General features: G+C 46.1%; 1 protein-coding gene across 1 annotated transcript in view; it reads left to right on the forward strand.

The window, feature by feature from the left end:
* Positions 1-298: 298 nt before the first annotated feature.
* PTER (phosphotriesterase related) overlaps positions 299-24,957 on the forward strand; it is a 32,894-nt gene continuing 8,235 nt past the window's right edge. Inside the window, exons 1-3 of the mRNA XM_066585559.1 lie at positions 299-362; positions 7,325-7,776; positions 22,272-22,537. Of these exons, the coding sequence (XP_066441656.1) occupies positions 7,345-7,776; positions 22,272-22,537 (698 nt within the window). The 5' untranslated portion in view covers positions 299-362; positions 7,325-7,344. The remainder of the gene's footprint in view (positions 363-7,324; positions 7,777-22,271; positions 22,538-24,957) is intronic.

A 24,957-nucleotide genomic window follows, 5' to 3' on the forward strand; every position in this document is an offset into this window, starting at 1 on the left:
TTTTTTCAACTTTCACATTTTCGTGATTTGTGAAAAATCCTGACGTGACACGAAATTTTGAAGGTCATTTTCAGAATCTGCGGAAAAATTCTGATAATCTCTTTACTTACAAACAACAGACAAAAGTTGCAAAATTGCAGCTGAGTGTAATGAATGGCGGATGAGTTGTGCGCGGCGACAGGACGGCGGGCAGCAGGGCACACGGTACAACATAAGCCTCTCTGGGCAAAGTACAGCCGCTGACCAATCCTCTGGCACCTCGCATCCTCCAATCACTCCGGGATTTGCATTCCGACTCGTCTTCCTGCTGCTCAAGGAGAGCAAAGAAAACTTCTCTGACTTTCTTTGCAGCAAGCAAGCAGGTAGGAGCAGAAGTTGTGGGGCGCCGCTGAGCGTCCTCATGGCGTGTCCGCGTGGAGCAGCGCTGCTGCAGAACTTTCCAGACTGTCCCATTCATGTGAATGGAGCTTGCAGAAATGCTCGCACTGCAGACCCCTCAGGGGTTAATAGCCGATCAGACATTTGCGCAGTGCGTGAAATTAGCCTCATGGTAATCGTCAAACAAATGCACTGGACATCACTTAGAAAAGGAACGTGAGAAAGTGGCGGAGGGCAGAACCGGAGGCGCTCGGTGCCTGCAGAGCTGCGGTCAGAGTCATTTGTATCCACCCCCTTAACCCCTTAAGTGCCGCCCTCTTTTTTTTCATTTTCATTTTCTCCTCCTCACTGTCCAAAAAATCGTAGCTCCTTTATTTATCCATCGCCGGCGTTAAATGAGGGCTTGTTGTTTGCGGGACGAGTTGTAGTTTTCACCGGTGCCATTTAATGTACTGAAAAAGTTTAAAGAAATTCTTAAGTGGAGTGAAATGAAAAAAAAACAACATTCCGCCATCTTTCAGTGCGTCGTGCTTCTCCGGCGCACGAACTGCAACAAAACTGACATAGTTCTGTAAGGGCTCATTTTTTGCGGCGCGTCCTGTATTTTCCATTGGTGCCATTTTGGAATACATGCGTCTTTTTGATCGCTGTTTATTGCATTTTTTCTTGAAGACAGAGTGACCAAAAAATTCTTGAGTGGAGTAAAAAAAAGCACAACTCCGCCATCTTTCGGTGCGTCTTGTTTCTATGGCGGACAAAGTGCAACCAAAGTTCCATGATAACTTTATTCTGTGGGTTTCTGCGATGCCAAATTTATATAGTTTTTATTTTTGCTGAACTCCTTTTATTGCTTTCCAGAGATATTTAATGTTTTTTATACCATTTTCTGCCGCCGTCTTCTGACACCCAGAACTTTTTACATTTTCCATTGACATAGTTGTTTGAGGGACCATTTTGTGGGACGTCCTGCAGTTTCTATTGGTACCATTTTGGAGTTCATATTATTGGTTTTTTTTACATTTTTTCTTGGAGACGGGGTGACCAAAAAAAGCGCAATTCTGGCCTTTTTTTCTGACGACGTTCACCGTGCCGTGTGAATTATGTTCTACTTTGATAGATCGGACTTCTACGGACGCAGCGATACCATTTATGTATTTTTGTTCTATTATTTAGAATCTTTTATTATAAATATGGAAAAAGGTTTGTTAGTTTTTTAACTTTTATTACCTTTTTATTTTTTTAAATAATAAAACTTTTAAAAATGGATTTTTAGTCCCCCAAGAGGACAAGAACCTGCGATGGTTTGATCACTCCTGCAGTATGATGTAATGCCATAGTACTTCATTATACCATGATCTGACAGGCAGTCTATCAAGTCACGCCACGGGCATGGCTTGATAGGCAATCCACGGTGGCAGCCCTAGGACCTTTCAGAAGGCCCCCAGCTGCCATGACAACCGAACAGCACCCCGTGATCTCATCTTGGGCTGGGGGGGTTCGGGACCCCCTGAATGCCAATTAGGGAGTTTGCCACTGTCAGAATCACAGCTATTGCCAGCAGGTGTCAGCTGAAAGAAACAGACGGCACCCGCATTGTATAGAGCAAGATCGCCCCGTGACCTCCCTTCATACAAATCCTAACTGTAATCCCATGACTCTACGTCCTGTGACCTTAAGGGGTTAAGACATGGCTACAATCAATTTCAAAGTAGAAAGAATGGTTCGATCCCACGGCCCGGTGGGCCCCTCAGTCACGGCGGGCCCTGACATGGAGTTGCCGGTTATGACACTGCATCAGGGTCTATAGGTATTACACACATTTCACATGTATGGAAGAGCCTTTCAGTCGCAGACGTTTGTGCAGGCACCTTTGAATATCCCATATAGTTACTTCCCTACTGATAATGGAAAGGGAGTCATGGGGGGATGTAAAGAGCTACTCCTAATACACAGCCGAGTCACATTATTATGACCCCTCCTACTTTCGGCATCGGCAGCTATTAGCCCCTGAAGGAAGAGATGTGCGGTTGGCTGGCTTGGTGGGTATATAAGGTATGTCACAGGCCGTCTGCTCACAGATCACTGGTTGTCACCGGTAAAAGGGGCGATTTATCAGAGTTGCAAAAAGTGATGATTATTGGCTTTCGGGTCGAGGATGGCGGTTTTCCTCTAACAGCGAAGTTTGTAAACTGTTCGCCTGCTGCTGTGGTGAAGGTGTATCGCTAGTAACAAATGTCGCTATTGGGACTAACCGATGTGGAAACTGCGGAGAACCTCGTGCCGTTGATGTGAGAGGTGAACGTTGGCTACAAAGGTGTGCGAGGGCCAACCGATACGAGCAGCTCATGACAATGAACCAGGGGGCTACCAGACGTGTCTAATACCACAGCGGTTCCTACTGCATATGGGGCTCCGATGCCGAGGGGTGCTCACTGCACCTACACGAATAACGCACGTCAGTATCGGGATGGGACCGCCGCTGATTGGCAAAGGGTGCCTTCTCTGATGAGTCAAGTTTTCTGCTTCATCAAACGGATGAACATTGGTGTATCAGGCGAGAAACATCAGAGAACAAGCACTCTGCAGCCATCGCTGGAAGGACACAAGTTGATAGTGGCAGCGTTACGGTCTGGGGAGGGCACGCCGAACCGGTCTGGTTATGAATCCATCCTTGCCAGGTGCGTAACTAAAGGCTCAGGGGCCTGGGTGCAAAAGTTCAGCTGGGGCCCTCCTTCCTCCATCTGTACCCAGAGACGTAACTTGAAGATTCCGGGCCCAATGCAAAATCTGTAACAGGACCCCCCAACTATAATGGTTTATTGATAGTACTGGGCTCTCTATATGGAGAGGAGAGGCTTTATGGGCCCCCTAAGGCTCCTGGGCCCGGGTGCAACCGCATCCCCTATAGTTACGCCCCTGATCCTTGCACATCACACACACCCATACATGCTGTTTGTCTTCCCAGGGGCGGATGGGGTCTTATAGCAAGATAATACAATATGTGACACAGCTAGAAATGTAAGAGACTGGGGCTGCACAGCGCTCCGCCTTACAGAATGGAGCAGCTTCCAGACGCTGGGGGAGCGGGCTGTGACTGCGGCAGGTGGTCCCGCCTCACTCCCGGTCCGAGATGCGGGGCAGGACAATGCTGTTGATGCTGTATTACTAGTTCCCATGCAGCACAGAGCTGCTTGCATTTTGATGGCATTGCTATGACTTGGGAACAGCATTAATATCTCCCTAAGAGAAAAAAAATTGCATGCTGGGCTTTATTCCCACATCACGGTCACAGCATATTTTTTGCCATAATTTTCCAAAAAGTCAGTTTCCAGAAACGTGACATGACAATTTTCCCATAGATAGATTGCCACAGGATAAAACAACAGTAGTTCTGGATGTTATGATTGTGTGTTGTGACCATATTATGGTTCAGTGAATCTGGTTTTCCATATAGTGTATACACTATCCTACCAAAAGTAAGTGAACACCTGAGTAAGAATCACAAGTAGTATTTATTTCCATATGATAATACTTAGTGCGGCTCCTTTGGCCCTAATGACATCAGATACTCTCCATGGTATACTTTCTACTAATGTCTGATACACTTCAGCTGGTATTTCCCTCCATTCATCCTACAAATGTCTGGCGATTTCTATCAAAGAAGGGGGAAGGGGGCTTGTTATCCAACTTATTCTGCAGTGCTTTTATGTAATTTTTTTTGTTAGCCCCCCAGCAAGCTGGTTACTCATTTTACCGACCTCAGAAGGATGGAAGGCTGAATCAACCTTGAGCCGGCTACCTGAACCATATAGGGATTGAACCCGCAACCTTCAGGTCATGAGTAAGAGCTTAGGACTGCATTCTGCTGCCTTAACACTCTGTGCCACATGAGGCCAAAGAAGATGGATGCACTTCATATTTCCTGACATGACATATTAGTTTGCCCCAAAGATGTTCAGTAATGTCAGGTCGGACTCTGTGCAGATGGTCCAATCATGGAACATCCATATCCTCAAACCAATGTAAAACAGTGCTGGATCTGTGACAAGATGCGTTGTCTTGTTGGAAGTATTGTTATTTTGTTACTGCATAGAACATTCTTCCATTGCTCAACTGACCAATGATGACGCTCCTTGCACTCACCAGTCGTTTGCAGGATGAATGGAGGGAAATACCAGCTGAAGTGTATCAAACGTTCATAGAAAGTATACCACAGAGAGTATCCGATGTCATTAGGGCCAAATTAGCCCCGCTAAGGGGTGCAATTACTTTTGGTAGGATAGTGTTTATTGTAAACGAACAGCAGCTCACGGCTATTGTTCCAGCTTCTGGGCCTTTTGGTTATTTACCGACATCTCAGTTCTTGTGGTTCCTAATGGAAGATGTAAAATTATCGTATCTGTATTAAAACTTGTAGAAAAAAGAAAGTTTGGGCTTCTTCCTAACTTGCGAAGAGTTTCAGCTCCATTCCATCTATAGAGCGGGTTATAAACACATTCATCTCCGGCTGTAAAATGTTCCGCTCCCAGAATGAAGTCCTCTGGCTCAGTTATAAAACCTTATTCAGAATCGTAAACATTGATGGCATGAAGGAGTAGTGCAATATCCTCCGGAGGAAGAAAAATTCCGCTTTTCCGTATCTTTTTGACATTTGCAGATTGCAGAATTCAGTAAATTTATCAATACTGTAAGTGCAGCCTGGCGGATGTATTTTAAGGGGACACAATAAATGGAATATTCTCTTGTAATCTAGATTATTTATCAGTCTCCAGCAATGTTTTCCTGGAAGCCGGTGGTGAATTTTTCTGAGATCTCAAGGGCATGGAAAAATACATTGCTGGATTAAATGGGACCTTGTGAAGTTGGGCTCGAAGATTCACAGTGCGATATTGAATTTTCAGCTTCAAGCAATAGGTCAAAAACAAAAGTAAAGTATCGCGCTCGGGTGGGGACAGACTTTTTGCTTTATGGTATACTTGTTGCTGTGTCATTTTTTTTTGCGGTTGGGCAAGTCATAGTTTGTAATGTTAGTTCAATAAAATGATTTAGGCTTTAGGCCTGGTACTATTGGGCTACTGGCACTACATGTGCCGCCTCCGTGCTATAGACCTGGAGTGTCAAACTCCTTTTCACCGAGGGCAACATCAGGATTATGGTCGCCTTCAAAGGGTCACCAGTGATTGTAAAGACTGCATTCTAAAGGATATATAAAAAAGGAAGAGAAGTTGGGGATTACAGATGGATCAGAGCAAAGGTAGTGGTCCAGAAAAATTGGGGCACAAGTTTCCCAACACAGACACTTGACTCTAAACTGCCAGGGAGTCGGAGATAGGAAAAAACTATGGAAATTACTAGAACTTGGTGAAAGGTTCCCAAAAAATGTCTTATTGCAGAGACCTTACCCTTTGGGTTGAGCAACAGTATAACACAACGTCCTCTCCAATCGGTTCAGCAGGCTTACAGAATATGGACAGGCAGGCTGGAACAGACTGTCCTCTGCAGCATGGTAGCGAGGACCGGCTGGGCGTACAAGCTGCCTCAGTCTGAGCACTGGCAAGCATTGTACTGTAGGAAAGGCTCAGTGGGGGAAGTAGACCGGAGACTGCATGGCCAAGACTCAGGGGGGGGGGGGGGGGGCAGTAGTAGTCACAGCGCTGAGTCCACAGTGCTCTGGATGGCCACCATGATCCTCCTACCCAGCAGGGCTGCAAATGAGTCCACACAGTGCCATAGGGTCTTCCTGGCACAGTTCAGTACCCTCTGATCTAGATGAGGCTCTTCAGCATTCAGAGCCAACAGGCCACATAAATTGATGTAGCAGCCTGGTTTCGGCCCACAAGCCTTGAGGACTCAAAAGGAGACCAGGAATTAGCAAATCAGGTGAGTAGACCCATGTTCCAGAATTTCAAAGTGAAGATGCCCCAGTTTCTGGTGCCTATACCCACCTCGTGAGGAGCAGCATTGCTTGCTTTGCTATAACGTTTGGAGACCATGTTCACTTCAGATCTGCAGAAAAAAAATAATCAGGCTACAAGTATAAAATTTAGGTCGGACATGTAAAAACAATAAATTTGATGAGCTGACAGTATTATTAGTCTAAATCAGTGGCTTGCTGCCAATGGCAATAGACCACCCAGCCGCTATAGAGCCCGTCGTGTAGGGGGGCCTAGAGCCGAATGTCCCAACATCAACTCAGCAAATCCCATTCCAAATTCCAGCAGCAGTACAATTTTCTGTCCTCCGTTCTCTGCTACTTGCTGGGTGCCGCACGCTCTCTATACAGACCATAAATGGACTGCCCCCCCCCCCCCCCCCCGGTCTCCGGCACACTGTACCAATAGTAAGAGTCGGGTTATGCTCTCCATGGAGCATGCAGTGCCACCAGTAGCGTGTGATCGCAGAAGATTGGGTCTGTCATGCGTAATGTTGGAGCAACACGGGGTGCACTGTAAGTGGAGCCACAGGGAGGGCACCATATCTAAGTGGAGTCATAGAAGGGGCACTATATCTAAGTGAGGCCTATCTTACTAATTGGGACACACAGGGAGCACTATTACCAAGTAGAGCCACGGAGGGGACATTATTACTTTGTGGGACCACAATCGGAGAAGACGTCACCTACAAGCACTGGCGGTAACTCCGAATGGAGCTGCTGTATCTAATCTCGCTCTCTTGTAAAAGTCATTTCACACATAAATGGCTGACCGCTGGGACTCAGTGATCCCAAGACTGGCTCACCAAATGCCTCCTAGAATTAGAGTGGTTGAGATCGTGGTGCTCGGCAATCTCACTCCATCCCATAGAAGTGAATGGATGATCAGTCATGTACATTGCTGATCTACTCATATGGTGCATCGGTATCAAGATCGCTGGGGGTCTCAGTGGTCAGACTTACCCCAACAATCAGACATTTATCCCTTTAACTCATTGTTTCTTTTTCCCCTAGTAATATTTGGACCATAGAACATGTCCTCTCTAAGCGGCAAAATACAGACTGTTTTAGGGTTCATCCCTCCAGATCAACTTGGATACACCCTGACGCATGAACACTTGACCATGACTTTTGAATGCTGTTATTGTCCACCACCCGCGCACCAAGCCAACTTGGCTGATGGACCCATCGTTATGAAGAACTTGTTCTGGGTCAAGCAAAATCCATACAGTAATAAGGACAACCTTCTCCTGAACCAGGAGGTGGAAGCAATAAAAGAAGAGCTCATTGCCTTTAAGGCCACAGGAGGAGGCTGTATAGTGGAAAACACCACTAGTGGAATCAGCAGAGACGTAAAGACGCTTAAATGGCTGGCGCAGGAAACTGGCGTCCACATTATCTCAGGTGCCGGATTCTACATAGATGCAACTCACAGTCCTGAAACCCGGTCAAAGTCTGTCGAGCAGGTACACAAAATATTAGCATATCGACAACACATAAATTATAATTTTCACTCTCATTTTTACCCTTATTGGTATAACTAAACTACCAGAACTCACATAGTTTCTGACGCATGATATCCTGTTTACCCCAAAATAAGACCTACCCTGAAAAAAGGAATTCATAAACTAGCAGGCTCGGTTCAGGTCCCTCCTGCTGCTCTCCAGAGCCCCGACACAGTTCCCGAAGTCCTCGTCCGGCCACACAAGATCACTTCCTGGGTACGGGATTCATAAATCCTGCATCCTGGAAGCGATGGCTGTAATTGGTAATTTGAGCACTGCATTGATTGGCTGAGCAGTGCTCAAAAAACCAATCACAGCCATCGCTTCCAGGATGCAGGATTTATGAATTGGCTGAGCCACGTAACCAGAAAGTGAACCTGTGTGGCCGACAGAGGACGGTGGGTACTGCGTTGGGGCTCCGGAGAGCAGCGGGAGGGATAATAAGGCATTCCCCAAAAATAAGACCTAGGGCCTCTTTTAGGGCAAATTTTAAAATAAGACAGTGTCTTATTTTGGGGGAAACATGGTATAATCTGTCGGAATTTCATGCCGGAGGCCTGACCTGATCCTAGATGATGCCTCTTCCTTTTTTAGGGTCCCGGGGCACCGCATCCCGGGAGACTTTAAATTTGAGTCTAAGTTCTTATGCACGTGGCCGTATTACTGTACAAATCTGTATTTATGGATCCTTAAAGGGGTTGTCCGAGTTATTTTCTTATATGTCCAAATCAACTTCTGTTCTGCCAGCATGAAATCTGCTATTTAATTACTATCCCCAAGTGTGCCCCTTCACTGATCGCAGAGCGGGTCACGTGCCAAGTGGCATCACTGATTCATGCTGGGCAGCGACATCCGGTAAACCTGTCCCTTTTTACGGGATGTCACCGCTGAGTATAAAGTGTGTCCAGCAGCGCAGGAAGTGCAATCAAAGGCGCCAATACGCTCGATAGCGCAACCTTCACAGCTCAAAAAGTCACGCTATCACAAGAGTATCTGTGCCCACGCTCGTCTTCAGGAGCCCTTGGGGTGGACTGCTACTCTTGGGTCGGTGCTGTGTGCTTGTCCTAAAGGTTAAAATTTGCCAGCCATCCCCTGATGTCAGCTGTGATAGCTGGCATAGTGCCGGCACTGATTGCCACAGTTTGACAGGTCGCCAGTCTCCGTCCCACTGCTATGAAGGTCATTGTCGCAGTAGGGGTAGGCGAGGCAGGATCGGCCTACGATGCTTGAGTATGTGTTCCTCTGGGGGCGGTTTGAGCTCGCGTATTTTAACTGGCAAGCGTAAGTTTAAGTCACTTATCAGAGCCGGCTGCACAAGCCTGTCACATGGGTGACCTGAAGTTTATTTGCACGAGTGATTTTCCACTCAGAGCTGCAATAAGATTGAAAAATCACTACATGTCCTATTTTTGGGCGATTCCTAGTAAGGCATCACCTATTATTTCCTATGGGATCTTAAAAAAAAAAATCACATGGCATTAGAGATGAGCGAGCACGCTCGGATGAGTCAGTTGCTCGAGCAAGCCTCGCTCTTCTCGAGTAACTGCATTCTTGACCGAGCGTGCTCCGAGGGGGGCATAGCGGGGGAGAGAGTGAGAGAGCTCTCTCTCTTCACCCCCCTGCCCCCCGAGCATGCTCGGACAAGAATGCAGTTACTCGAGAAGAGCGAGGCTTGCTCGAGTAACTGACTCATCCGAGCGCGCTCGCTCATCTCTACATGACATGCAATTTGCATGCGAGTGCAATGGAATTTTTACTTTTAAGATCTATTGGAAGCGATCTTTCCCGCGCATTTTTCATGCAAGTACATAGTTGTATTTTTTTTTTTTTATGACTCCCTTTAAGGGCGGGGTCTTTTCTATGAGTGGAGAAGAGGTCCAGTGTCCTTTCAGTAGGACCATGCGCCACTGTCACTTCCGGGTCACCCATGTGACAGGCTTGTGCACCCAGCTCTGATTAGTGGAGCAGCAAACTGACAGCTGCTGTGCAGCATCCCGTAGGGTGACCCCGGACACAGGGCATATGTTGAGAAGCTGGGAGGGCAGAATGGACACTGGTCACGGTGGCACTTACCACGCTCCCTTCCGGAGGGACACATATGGCCTTGGCCAGGGCAGCGCTGGACCTCTTTTGGGCACCCCTCGGAAAGGGATGCCCAATAACTTTGCGAACAGGTATAGGGGTTGTCACGGGTGACGCCACCATTCCGTTACACACCAAAAGACCCTTGGTGGTAAATAGTTGAACCCGTAGACTGGAGTAACATACCTCAGGTCCCTGGGAATAGTCAGGGACTGGCAAAACTTTACTTTGCAGAAACAATGGTGAGAGGCACAGTTTACACAGAACGGACCTGCAGGCAAACAAAAATATTATAGTACCTCTACACGGTGATCCCTAGGCACAGGACGCGGTGTAGGAACAGCAGAATTAAGGTACCTCTACGTGGTGATCTCGAGGCACAGTGCGGCTGCATAGGAACAGCAAGTACCTCCGCACGGGCATTTGGCCTTAACTCACCACCAGCACTCCTCCATAGTCACTGGCACACAGATATTCAGGAACCGCTCTTCCTCCTCCATTCTTGACCACATGGGAGTTGCAGGTACCCCCATGTGTCTGGCACTCTCCATGTAAATCCCAGAATTGAAGACCCCACCAGTCTCTTTTTTTATATCCTCACTCACACCATGTGACAAGACAAATTGATACATTGCAAGCATCTCCTAGTCTCTTGCAAACACTTAACTCCTCATTTGCTGCAGCTGTGCAATACACATACCAGAATGACAAGACACTTTTGCACAGCGCACCTACAAAAGACATTACATGTATGACACTTATGGAGGGGCCAGCAACATAGACTTCTGGCCTCTATCAATGCTCCACCAATCAACGAAGCACTCCATCTGGGCAAGAGAGGAGAAGGCTGTTCTTGTCTCCCTCCCTCAATGACAGTGCATTCCGGCAACATGAATCCCCTCCCCTTGTCAGTCTGATGGGAGGCAGGGGATCGTAGCAGGGTAAAAAAGGATTTAAAAATTTCCTAGTACCACCCTTCCTTGGCTGGACACCCGAGGCACTGGACCTTCACTGCATAGAGGCAAGTACGGCTCTGCCTGCCCCTTATGTTTACCCTCCATCCCTAACAACAGGGTGAAATGCATCTATCACTGGTTGAAGGAGGCTGAAAATAGTGTGACTGTCTGTAGAATCAGCTGAGTTGGCAAATCGGGAAACTTTAGAGTGAGAACTTTACATTCATTTGGTTTAAATCATTGCTGTAACACAATCAGACAAGGAAGAAAGCCGCAAACCCCTAAACATTTGAATCTCAAGTCGAAGGATATTGTAAGCTCTGCTGCACAAGAGAATGCCCCCTTTATGCAAATTTGCATAAGCCACACCTCTTTGTGGTCCCATTTACAAAAAAACCTTAACATTTTGGGTTGTTGGGATTTATGAGGAAACCAGGCGGCATTCATTACACCCCCAAATTATACTTCTCCAGATCCTTTTAGTGATGCCACCCGCTTCTCTTCTTGCCTTCCACTCACTGCACATTATTTTATAACTAAGCTCCACCTACATGACACCCCGGAGGAGTCCTAATGGCAGTCATATTAGTTGTCACCCAACATTTCCAGAAGGACTCAATTTCCAGTTGTTTTCATTATAGGCAGAAGTGTTCGTATATGTTAACGATCAGAACTCCAGACTTGGATTGCAAGTTTTAGACGCGTTCATTAAAACGGTTCTAATTTGCAGAACGTCGTCATCTTCAGGGCTCGCTCAGGCTGACAGGATCTTCTTTGTTCTTCATAATACAATGAGTCTCCATGCCGACATTGTATCACCCGTAGACGCTTCTCCATGGAGTCTCTGAAGACTCGTCCTTAGAATCTTGCTATTAAAGGAGGGATCCGCTTTTTGCGCTGCTATAGCAAATAAAATGGAGGAGGCTACGTAATGAATATGGTTTTAAAGCATGACCGTTCTGTGCAAAAAGTCCAATTAACCCCTTACTGACCAGCCATACGAGTTTTCACCAAAGCGGACTTGGCTTAGGCCGTCGTGTTTTTTTACGTCAGTCTAATATAAGGTCAGCGTGGGAATCCTGTGCAGGGAAGAGCCGGCACCCCGCACCAATGGCCAGGAGCGGAGAAACCTCCTTTCCTGACCATTTAAGCCATTACATGCTGCGATCAATCGTGATCATGTCGAGGGTTAATTTGTTCAAACAGACTGGTCAGTTATGTTGTCGGTTCCGAATTGACCTAAGCAGGAGGAGCGCTCCTTTGAGAGACCATGCACAGACCTATACACACAGTATATGGTTTGAAACAAGTGACTCTGTTTATTGTCTGTATCGTCTCAGTTTATATAGAAGATCGCCCACGCAGGGATGCGACCTTTGGTAATACAAGGAATAACCTCATGATACATACATTCATCTGATAAAAACACATGACTTAATGACATTAAAGAAAATAGCTGATTTCATATGATTTTTAGACATTTAACTTTAGACAGAGATTCATGAAAACTCTTTGCGGTTAGGCCCTGTCTTGCTACATCCCGAGACATCTGGCCTTAGAACTTCCTGATTCCACTTAGATCAGACGTAGACCTTCAGTGTAGACAGAAACCACAGGTTACTTCCTCAAAATCAGTCATGACTTCTGTTACACATACAATATATTGCTAAAATATTCTTTTTGCTAAAATAGATTGATAAGCATATATACTATTTTTGATAAGCGACATTTATTAATTTCTTTACAGCCCCTATTGGCCCTTATCATTCCCCCATTTTGGACATCAGGAAGTCACACACAGGAATGACAATTATGGGGAATTTTGAGGCTGAGTTGATCCAGAGGAAGGCGAAAACCCTTTTAGGAAAAAGCCAATTATCCTTGTATAAAAGGGAAAAATTCCTTCCTGACCCCAAATATGGCGATCGGAACAAGTCCCAAGATCACAGCCGACATTTGACTTTTTAAAATGTATTATTGTCTTCATGTATCTAAACAAATCTCTTACCATTTGTTTGTGTGAAATATAAAGTGTATGTTTGACCGCATCACAATAGGAACAATATTCATATACATTAAGAAAGGTATTTTCCTGGATAACATTGCTTTCTTCCACATCACTATCATTATGCACTATTGAATATATATCGCGAAGTGTCTTTATTGGAGTGGGGATAGACAGTAAGCAAGTCCGTAAAATATCTTCCCCACTCCGCAGGTTGGGCATGCACATGTGGGAAATATTCAGTACGTCTTTTGCAAAGTATTCCCACATGTTGGGGTGTCCTTCCGCCCAAACAGTCCATCTTCTTCTTACATCGACAGTTGATGAAGAATTGTCCCGAAAAGAGAGTAGTCCAAGAAAACAAAGGGTAAATAATACACCTATCCAGACTATCAATGCTGGTGTCCAGGTTGCCATCCTCCTCCCCCACCCTGGGTTGGGCTTACTCTCCACCCCCCTCGTGGTGCTGAGGCGTTGGAACTTTCTTGCAGTGTGAGGCATGGATCCAAGTGGGTTTGCCTTCTAGCTTGACCGAGGTGGGAGTGGTTAACAGCACTTGGTATGGTCCGTCAAAGCGAGGTTCCAAAGTCTTTCTGACGTGTCTCTTTACCACCACCCAATCTCCGGGATTCAGAGAGTGGGATCCTTCCAAACTATCAGGGTCTGGAATAGAAGAGAAGACTAGGTCGTGTGTTATTTTTAGCTTTTGGCATAAGTCCTGCACAAAGGAAGTAACTTTATCATGACCCAGGGATAGAGCTTGGGGGTGATACAGTCCTAACCTGGGCACGGAGCCAAAGAGAATCTCATAAGGAGACAGTCCTGTTTTCCTATTTGGCGTGGTCCGTACTGAGTAGAGGGCCAGAGGTAGGCACTCGGGCCAAGGTTTTCCTGTTTCAACCATGGCTTTCTGTATCTTAAGTTTGAGGGTGCCATTGAGTCTTTCTACTTTTCCGGAGCTCTGCGGATGATAGGGGGTGTGAAACGCCTGCTCTACTCCTAAGGCGGACATGACTTCCTTCATTACCTCACCAGTGAAGTGAGTACCACGGTCGCTCTCAATGGTCTCTGGTACCCCAAATCTGCACACTAACTCTGACACAAGTTTCTTTGCAGTGGCCTGGGCAGTGGCCTTCGTGACCGCGTAGGCCTCGGGCCACGCGGAAAAGAGGTCAATGCATACCAGGACATACTCATACCTTCCTGATCTGGGCAGCTGGATGTAATCTATCTGTAGTCTCTGGAAGGGGTACAAAGGTCGCGGAGTGCACTTCCGAGGGGTCTTTACTACTTGACCGGGGTTGTGTAGTGCACAGATTTCACAAGCCTTGACGTATGCCTTTGCCATCCTGTCAAATCCCGGAGCGTACCACATTTTCTCCACCAGGGCTACCATGGCATTACGAGAAGCGTGCACCTTTCCATGAGCCAAAAGGGCCATACTAGGATAGGCAGCCGCAGGTAAACACATACGGGAACCCATCATCCAACCTTCATTTCCTTTTACTGCCCCTGCACTTGCCCAGCGCTCCTGCTCTTGCCCTGAGGGGAGTAGGTCCACCTCCTTCTGTGGTGGGACAGAGAGGGTCTGGTCCTTGGCAGGGGGATCAGGATCCTCCTCCGCTGGGCAGGACCTGGTCTGAACTCTGCACACGGGTGCCCTCCAGTCCAGCAGGGCTGCAGCCTTAGCTGCTCCGTCTGACTTCTCGTTGCCTCTGCTTTCCAAGGAGTCCCCTTGGGTGTGTGCCTTTACCTTTATTATGGCTACCTGCTTCGGGAGCATGATAGCTGACATTAAATTACTTACTGCCTCACCATTCTTTATCGGTCTGCCTTGAGCTGTTAGGAAGCTCCGCGCGCGCCAAATCGGCCCATAATCATGCGCAACGCCAAACGCGTACCTGGAGTCCGTGTAGATATTAGCAGTGACTCCCCGGGCTAACTTGCAGGCCTCGGTCAGAGCGCACAGCTCCGCTTCCTGTGCTGACATATGTGGGGGCAAGGCGCGGCCTATCAGTACTTCATTCATTGATACTACAGCAAACCCTGTCACAAATCTGCCCATCTCATTCTGGTATCGTGATCCATCCACAAACATTTCAAGGTGGGGGTTCAGGAGAGGCTTATCTGTGACATGAGCAAATCCAGCTGTCTCCTGCTCCATCAGAGCAGCACAGTCATGCTGGTGCTCGGCGTCAAAAGCTTCCTCTTCGCCTAGGGAATTGACAAAAAGTTGATCCCCTGTGCTTACTCCCCCTTTTGAATCAGTGTCACCTAATGGCAGTAAGGTGGCCGGATTCAAAGTTGTGCAACGTTGAAATGAGACATTGGATGAAGAGTGTACTGCAAGTTCCATTTTGACCTGTCTAGCAAGAGAAAGATGTCTACGGCTCACTTGTGTCAGAATTCCATGTACGTCATGGGGCGTGAGGACCACAAGAGGGTAGTCTAGGACCACCTCAGAAGCTTTCTCAAGTAGTGCTTGTACAGCCAGAACTGCTCTTACACAGGAGGGTGAACCCCTGGCTACTGCATCAAGATGTGCACTGTAGTATGCTACAGGGCGCTTTTTGTCACCATGCTCTTGTGTGAGGACGGCAGTAGCATGTCCCGCCATCTCAGTCACGAACATCTGGAAGGGTTTATCATAGTCAGGCAGACCCAGTGCTGGAGCACTGGTAATCTGTATTTTCAGCTGATGGAAAGCTGACTCGGCTTCCGGAGACAAAGCAAATGGCTCAGAACTCAGGCAGTCGTACAGAGGCTGCATGGTCATGGAGGCAGAGCGAATCCACGGCCGACAATATGAAACTAACCCCAGAAATGTCCGCAACTGAGCATGGGAGGTAGGGAGTGGCATGTCCTCCACCACCTTGGTACGTTCTGGCGTGAGGTGTTTTGTACCAGGACCTAGGCAGTGACCAAGAAACACAACATGAGATTTGCAAAACTGTAATTTGTCTTTACTGGCTTTACACCCACTGTCTGCAAGAAAACAAAGGAGGCTGAGTGAAGCCGCAACACAGGTGGGTCTGTCCGGTGCACAGAGTAGGAGATCATCAACATACTGAAGCAGGGCCACACCTGGTGGGACCGTCCATGCATCAAGTACAAGCCTCATACATCGGGTGAATTGATTTGGGCTGTTTTGTGCCCCTTGTGGTAGGACAGTCCAGCAGTACTGTTTTCCTCGGAATGTGAAGGCAAACAGGTACTGGCAATCGGGGTGGATCGGGACGGACATAAATGCATTGGCTAAATCGATCAGAGTGTACCAACAGGTTCCGGAAGGTATGGTGGACAACAGAGTGTAAGGATTGGGGACCAAAGGTGTTTCTAGGATGGTCACCTTATTGATTTCTCTTAGATCGTGAACCATCCGGTAGGTATCAGGTTCGCCTTTCTTCCCTTTCTTTTTAACTGGGAAGAGTGGCGTGTTAGCGGGTGAGACGCAAGGTTTTAAAGCATTCAAGGCACATAACTCTGTAATAGTGGAGGCTATTGCGTCTTCCTGTGCCATGGCTAGGGGATATTGGCGGATCATGGGGGCTTTTTCCCCATCTTTGAGATATACCATGACTGGGGGTACGTGGAGATGGCCCAAGTCTGTCTTCCCTTTTGCCCAAAGGGTCTCTGGCACTGCTGAGAGAACCTGTGTATCTTCTGGGGTCAACACATATACAGTACAAGAAGGAGGCGGAGTGACCAAGTCTGCTGCCATGAGACAGAATACTTGGTGGTCGGCCGCAGAGGTACTGACATGAGCCTCACCGGAAGGATGGAGCTGAATACAGCACCCCAGGGGTCCCATCACATCGGTTCCCATGATGCAATCCCCAGCGGGTGACACCAGGAAGCGAGTGAGGACTCGTGACCCTTGAAAAGAGACTTCTATGGGCTCGGTCTCACGCATGGGTGTTGGTTCACCGGACACTCCAACGGCTATGGCTATGGAGTCTGAGAGGGGAATACTAAGGTCATTGACTTGTGAGGTACTGACACATGATTTAGTGGCCCCTGTGTCAATTAAAAAGGGCACCTCCTTCCCCTGGATTTTTAGAGGCTGAAAAATTTGTGGCCCACGTGCGTCAGTAACTATAAGGGACACGGGGGAAGGAGTGCCAGACCTTCATTGGTAATTGGTATACCCGTTGTTTCCCTGTGGGCGGGATGATGTGGTAGTGGCCGTACTTCCCTGTTGCCCCCTTTCGTCTGACATGTTCTGTCTAGGGCGTTTAGGGGCTCTACAATTACGGGCCAAGTGTCCAGTCTTCCCGCAGTTATAACACTTACGGGTCTCCCGCCTGCTGTCGTTAAGTCGGACTGTGTCCCCCTCCATGGTGTAATGTTTAATCATAACACTCTTTGCGTGGTCTTCTGTATCCATGACAAATCCTACAGCTTTCTTATATAGATCACGCGGTTTGGCCTGTCGCCAATCGGGGGTACATGCTTTAACGCGTTCAGACAGGCGCTTATCTATTCCTTGCATAAAGGCTTCACAAAAAGCAGCATTACGTATTGCTTTTGGACAATCATATAAACCCAGATCTCTGCCAACTTCCTCTAAACGGCCAAAGTAACATTCAATAGACTCGCCCTTGTTCTGTCTACACTGGGTTAGGGCTGTACGTCTCTCTTGGGCTTTGTCCTTAAACCAGGTCTTAACCTTGTCAACATATTGAGTACCACTAAGTAATGTCTGGGGGTCATCTGGGCGATCTTCAAGACCACAAAATTGAGCAATACTATTGTAAAGGCCCAGAGGACATTTTACATTCATAAGACATTCCATATCTGTCCAAGTGGCAGAGTAGTTTTTCTGTATGACTTCCAACTTTCTATGGAAAGCTGCTGGCTCTGTCTGGGGATCGGGCAGTTGCTGACACAGTGCCATCTGGTCTGTGGCGCTCCAGGGTCGCCATGTAGTGACTGTAGACCCGGGAGTTGGTCTATGTGCGTCCGTAGGTCTGTCATTAGAAGACGATGGTCTGTCAGTGTCCTCTTGTCTGACCGTGCCCAATGGTGGACTCGGTCTGTTTGGTTCTCTATAATGGGTAGTGGAGGTTGTAACTGGGAACAAGGGAATCGGTTGTCTACACTGATCCCTGGGACGTGGAGTCCCACATACTGTACAGAGTTCTTTAAAACAGGCATTCTGTTGACCACAACGTGGACAATCCCAAGCCGGACCTCTATTTACTTCAGGGCCCGGGGATCCTGATTGAGGGCTGTATGGAGGTGTATCCATCTGGGCAGTAGCCTGTGGATACGTAGGAGGCAAGGGTGGCAAATTGGGATACAGAGAATTAAAGGGATTATTTGGAGACATTGGTGGAGCGGCCGGGACGACAGGAGAGACTAATGGAACCGTAGGGGTTTCCATGGGAACGTCTATTGGTGGCCGGGGCATAGGACAATAAACTAAAATGCCCTTGCCTCGGGATTCGGAGTCCCAGTGTTCGTCTTCTGCTGTTTTAGAGCAGTCCAGAATAGCCTTCATGCCTTTTTCCAAACCCTTATTTCTTATTTCCTTTCTATGCTTATCCTCATATTGTGACCAAAATTCATAATTGAATGTTCCCACCTTCTTGAGGCCTATACGTTTGTAAACTTTATAGGCTTGTCTGCAAATGTCCTCCCCTTCTCTATCTTTAATTATCTCAATAGGAGTCTGATATATCTTAGATTGTTCAGACCCCATCTTGACCACTTCCGACTATTCTTCACTAAGTATACAGGACGTATATTTCACACAGTAAACTAAGATAATCACTGAGACTATCTGGGAACACACAGTTCCCTGTCCCGGAATAGATTTACAGAACTAAAACGTGGTCAACTTCAAACACTAGGATTCAGGGGAGACCAGACTTCACCTCTTAGGGAACTTTTAGTAATATTATAACAGATCCAGAGTAAGAATATGACTGCCAGAAATGAGACTATAACAATAACAATTATTTCAATCTCCAATACAGACAACATGACTCTTTAAGTCCCAATGAGTGAGTTCTTCCGTCTAGGACAGTTAAATGAACTTATTCACTCTAAAATATGGACGGGGCAGAAAATATAGGAAACAGGCAACAACATACCTCTAGTCCGTTAGAGACACACAGATCAAAAGAATCCAGACTGTATAATAGTAAGATAAGCTCTTACCTGTTACACCGGTGTTTGCAGTCTGGGGTCTCCGAATCCAGTATCCACGTCAACGGGCCAGGAGTTTGTTTCAGTCTACTGGTTGCGATGTCCCGTAAAGGTAAGCCCCGCCCCACGTTGGGCGCCAAGAACTGTCGAGGGTTAATTTGTTCAAACAGACTGGTCAGTTATGTTGTCGGTTCCGAATTGACCTAAGCAGGAGGAGCGCTCCTTTGAGAGACCATGCACAGACCTATACACACAGTATATGGTTTGAAACAAGTGACTCTGTTTATTGTCTGTATCGTCTCAGTTTATATAGAAGATCGCCCACGCAGGGATGCGACCTTTGGTAATACAAGGAATAACCTCATGATACATACATTCATCTGATAAAAACACATGACTTAATGACATTAAAGAAAATAGCTGATTTCATATGATTTTTAGACATTTAACTTTAGACAGAGATTCATGAAAACTCTTTGCGGTTAGGCCCTGTCTTGCTACATCCCGAGACATCTGGCCTTAGAACTTCCTGATTCCACTTAGATCAGACGTAGACCTTCAGTGTAGACAGAAACCACAGGTTACTTCCTCAAAATCAGTCATGACTTCTGTTACACATACAATATATTGCTAAAATATTCTTTTTGCTAAAATAGATTGATAAGCATATATACTATTTTTGATAAGCGACATTTATTAATTTCTTTACAGCCCCTATTGGCCCTTATCAATCACAGCATGTAAGGGCTAGTGCCTATGGATGGATTTCTGCCGCGTTTCACGTGGCGGAAATCCGTGGCATTACCCTGGAGCTATTCGGTTCTATTGAACCTAATAGCAAAATGTTCATGCTGCAGAATTACGCAGCATGAAAGAAACCATGGCATGCTCTATTTGCCGTAGTCAATGGAAGCCTGTAGCACAGCGGAAGTATCGCGTGAATACGCGTCCCCGCCCACCGCCGTCCGCATGCGTGCTGGCCCGCCAGGCGGGACACGTACAGCGGATCCATAGTGGTGACTATAGTGGATTTAGGGGGCACCATGGCGGACTCCGCTGCGATATTCCGCTGGCGGAGTCCGTCATGGCCGTGGGCATGAGGCCTAAGTGGGTGACAGGGTGGTAGCTCCTTCCCTCATCCATTGGCTAACTACAATGTGATTGCAGAGTGTCGATGGATTCCCATATTTCCACGCGGGACAGAATTGTTTGCAGGACGCAGCGCAGAAACAGATTTTGTCAATTAGTGCGCATTTTGTGACGGTTTTAACTTCAGAACACGTTCTGTGGAACGTCTTGTGGAATTTCTTGAATTTTTTCACACTAACTTTAATTGCGGAATTGCATCTCCTGTATGTTAGAAATCTGCAGCAACAATTCCACAAGACGCCTTTAATTCTGCAGCAGAAAGCTTTTCCACTGCGGGATGTAATCTTGCGGTTTTGAAGCAAAAATGGGTGGATTATAGCAGCTGCGGAGCTCAAGCCCCATTGGGCTAACATTGTGATGCTGAGATGTCCAACACACTAGTTTTGTCACGTGTGAAAGTTCCCTTTATGAAGTGAAGTATAAAGCGATGGCCGCACACACGGTGGTTTCAAGATGGTTTCTCCTTTTATTTCCTTCACAGATGGTAATACAACGTTTCGACTTGCGTCTTTTTCAAGTACTTTTTCCATCTACATACTTGAAAGTTCCCTTTAGGCTGGGTTCTCAGGGGGCAGATTTGCCGCGGAAATTCCGTGCGGAATTTCGCCGCGGCAAATCTGCATGCAGCCACTAATCCCGGGATTAGCCAGCCATGTGGATGAGATTTCTCAGAAATCTCATCCACACGGGACGGCAAATCCGCTGCGGCTAAGCCGGTAGAAGCCGCCACTGTGGCGCGGATTTGCCGACCGCAGCATGTCCATTTTTTTTTTTCACTGCGGCCGTGCTTCAACCCACTGCGGGTTTTGCAGCAGCGGTTCTCCCTGCGGAAATCTCACGGTTTTTCGCTGCAGCCAAACCGCGAGATTTCCGCCGAGAATCCGCCCTGTGAGAACCCAGCCGAAGGCCTCTGGATCTGCCGGGCATGCCAGCCTCCAGCACAGTCTGATTGCTGATCGATGAAAACCAAGATTCTTTACCCAAGAATCAGAACAGATCCATTTTATTTCTTGGGGGGCATCTGTGCCCAATAGTGTCTGTTTTTAACAAATAGTTATTCAATAAAATTTGTGTTTTAGCGAATTCTAGTCTGTGAAGGGCATCCATTAAATTTAGACTTTCTTGCCTCTGTGATAACTGATTGATGAAAAGTATACTATACTGCACTACATAAGTATTACGGTGTAGTGTACCAGTCATCACATCTGCAAGTCCCTTGTAGGGCCAAAAAATGTGTTTCAACAAAAAGTGCAATAAAGCGTTAAATAAAGGCTATTAAAAAAAACAAACCCCCACTCGTCCCCCCTGCAAACTGCCTTCAGCATAGAACAAAAAATAAAGATATTGCTGTGTTTGTAATGAGTGTACTATAAAAATATTATGTCCGTTATCTCACATGGTAAATGGCGTAAGAAAAATTGAGTTAAACTTTTGGCAATGTTGTCGCCCCCCCCCCCCCTTTAAAATGCTGATGAAAATAGTGTTCAAAAAAAAGTTAAGATTTTTTTCAAAGTGGGAGGAGATAACAATAATGAAAATAAAAAACGTACTGCGCCCTCGAGGGGTTAATCAAAAGACTTTCAGAATTGTGACATTCCAGACATTCACACATTTCTGGACTATTGGATGGTGGGTGGGAACTTTTTTGTATTGGGGTACGTTCACATGTGGCTGAAAATGGCAGAGATTTTCTGAAATGGAAAATCCACATCAAATTCCGTATTGTTTCTGTGCCAAAAACTACATCGAAATCCCTGAACCATCGAAATCCCTGAACCATCGAAATCCCTGAACCATCGAATTCCCTGAACCATTGGTGCGCATTAAAAGAGTGAAATTAGTTCCAGATCTGCACCATTCGTGTCGGGAAGGAAATTATTTTCCCCTAAATTGAGCAAAATTGGCTCCTACCTCATTGGTGTTTTTGCCTTCCTCTGGATCCACAGGGGGGGTAATAGGCTGAGCTGGATGGTTACAGGTCTATTCTCGGCCTTCATACTATGTTACTATTTCCCACTACCCTTGTATAATTACGTTGACTTATTTCTGCTGTTTTCCATGCCTTCTCTGCCTTTCTTCCTCTCCTCTGTATTCATGTGTCTTCTTACCAGCTGACGGAGGTTTTAGTTGATGAAGTTCTCCGAGGAGCAGATGGGACGGATATAAGATGTGGAATAATCGGAGAGATCGGATGCTCGTGGCCACTAACTGACAGTGAGAAGAAAATTCTTCAGGCGACGGCTGAGGCTCAGACACAGCTTGGATGTCCTGTGAATATTCATCCTGGCAGAAACAGCGAGTCTCCCTTCCAGATTGTGCGCGTTCTGCAGGAGGCCGGGGCTGATATCTCCAAGACTGTGATGTCTCATCTTGATAGGTATTGTAGTGGAAGCCGAGCGCTCTCTTGATAATCGCGCTTTTTATAATAAGCTTCTTGGCATTTGTCTGATTATTTGTGTATGGCAAGGATAGTAACTGTAAGTATTAAATACCCAAATCAGACGGCTTGTCTGGGACTTTTTGGATTTTTTTTAACTGATGACCTGTCCTCAGGACCAACACCGCTACAGACAGAGTAGACCAGTGGCCAAGGGTTGGTATTGCATTGGAATCAATAGGAGCTTCTTTTGCATTACCATCCCAGGCCATTGTGCTATAGTCAGCACTAACTGTCATGACAGTGGCACCAAGAATCAGCTGATCAGCGGGGATCCTAGGCTTTAAATTGTAAGACTATGTAATGGCTCTAATTTACTTATACACCAGTCTAAATCCAAAACATGTTGGCGTTAAAATTCAGAAACGAGGCGTATGCCTCTTAATAAATTTGGTGCATCCATGTGCCAGAAAATGAAATCTACTCCGACTGTAAGCAGGTGATTTATGCTGCTTTTTGTGCCATTTTCAGATGTAAAACCTAATAAATCCGCCAGTCCTTTGATGGCCCTACCCCTTCCTGGTTAAAGCAGCACTCCAGTTGCTTCCAGAACTAGTGGGATGGAGGAATGGCAGAGAAGATCGTCTACAAGTCATATATCTGGTCCATGGATAGAATTTTATTCCCAGACTGGAGGGTTGTTTAAACTTCACTCACTTTTTAAAAGTGTTAAGAGTGGCAAAAAAGGTCAAAAATCGTATGTGCCCATACAGTGTGTGCCAAAAACATATGACCTTTTTATGCCAAGAAATTGGCACAAAGCCTTTGATACCTCTCCACATATGTTAAAGAGATTGGGATGGAAAAAATAGTAACATTTATGTAAAAAGAGAACCATTTGTAACCCCATGTAAACTTCTATTCTATGGCAGCAGTCATATAGGCAGCTCTGTACCCAAACACTAAATGAACCAGATCTCTCTGTCTCTCTCACAGCAGCAAATCCCAGCAACATCTGAAGCTCCAATTAGCAGAAAGATTTACATGTAACCATGCAGCTGCCTGAAAACCTTCTTGCTGATTAGGGTTCTTGGCAGTCTGTTAAGCTTCTTATAGTGACACACATTGAACGGGCCCATATGAATAGTCTGCATAGTACATGAGCTGTCTATATTCTGTATAAATACTCTAGATGAAGCATTACATTATAAACAAGAGGAGCAGATGATGTGATGCTGATCCATTCAATGAGACCACTGGAGATAACAGAGTGCTTGTACTCGTATGTCATGTGCCGCTAGTCTTAAGTGTAGATGATGAGGGAGACAATATTCTGGTAAAGCCAATGGGAAGACATCATGAAACCTCCAAAACTGAAATCACACAGTATCACACATATATAGTGTAGAACATATAGTAAAGCCCAACCCAAGTGGTGACTGAAGACAAACCTTATATTAAGTGATGATGAGCAAACTTTTCAAAAGTTCTCTAAATTTGGGCAAAAAGTTTGGTTTCGTCCGAATTAGTTTACCAATGCCCTTAAAAGTGGTGTATAACACTGAATAAGAAGAAGAAGGAAAAGGAAGAAGAAGAAGAAGGAAAAGGAAGAAGAAGAAGAAGGAAAAGGAAGAAGAAGAAGAAGGAAAAGGAAGAAGAAGAAGGAAAAGGAAGAAGAAGAAGAAGGAAAAGGAAGAAGAAGAAGAAGGAAAAGGAAGAAGAAGAAGAAGAAGGAAAAGGAAGAAGAAGAAGAAGGAAAAGGAAGAAGAAGAAGAAGGAAAAGGAAGAAGAAGAAGAAGAAGAAGGAAAAGGAAGAAGAAGAAGGAAAAGGAAGATGATGAAGAAGGAAAAGGAAGATGATGAAGAAGGAAAAGGAAGAAGAAGAAGAAGGAAAAGGAAGAAGAAGAAGGAAAAGGAAGAAGAAGAAGGAAGAAGAAGAAGGAAAAGGAAGAAAAAGAAAGAGAAAGAAGGAAGGAAGATTCGACCGAGCCAAACGTTTAGCAAAGTTTGACCTGAAACAGGGATCGACTCTTTCCAATCGCTCAATGCTCCTTATGACTGTAAGACAGGAAGCAGTTTAGGGTCCGGCCTTCCATTGTCTACAGGTCAATGTTGTAGTCCTGCAGGCTATTTGTAGTCCAGTACATTTTTGCCATTGTGCTCTTGGCAAGTGTGTTGATCTGCCATACAAGACGATGTAGCCCACACCTAATGGTTCCTAACAATGAAAAGAAATTTCATTACACTTTACTGACAGTTCCTCCAGTTATGAATAAAACTACCAGGGGAAATTAAATATCCTGCATCTCCCCTATGAAATTTAGTATGGAGAGCCCGGACGAGCCTTGATCATTCTGATTAAAGACATCCGTGTAATTAATCTGGGTGTGAGGAAAGTGACCACACTATGTAATCACTAC

This window comes from Eleutherodactylus coqui, chromosome 12 (genome assembly GCF_035609145.1).
Source record: "Eleutherodactylus coqui strain aEleCoq1 chromosome 12, aEleCoq1.hap1, whole genome shotgun sequence".
Classification (NCBI taxonomy): Eukaryota; Metazoa; Chordata; class Amphibia; order Anura; family Eleutherodactylidae; genus Eleutherodactylus; species Eleutherodactylus coqui.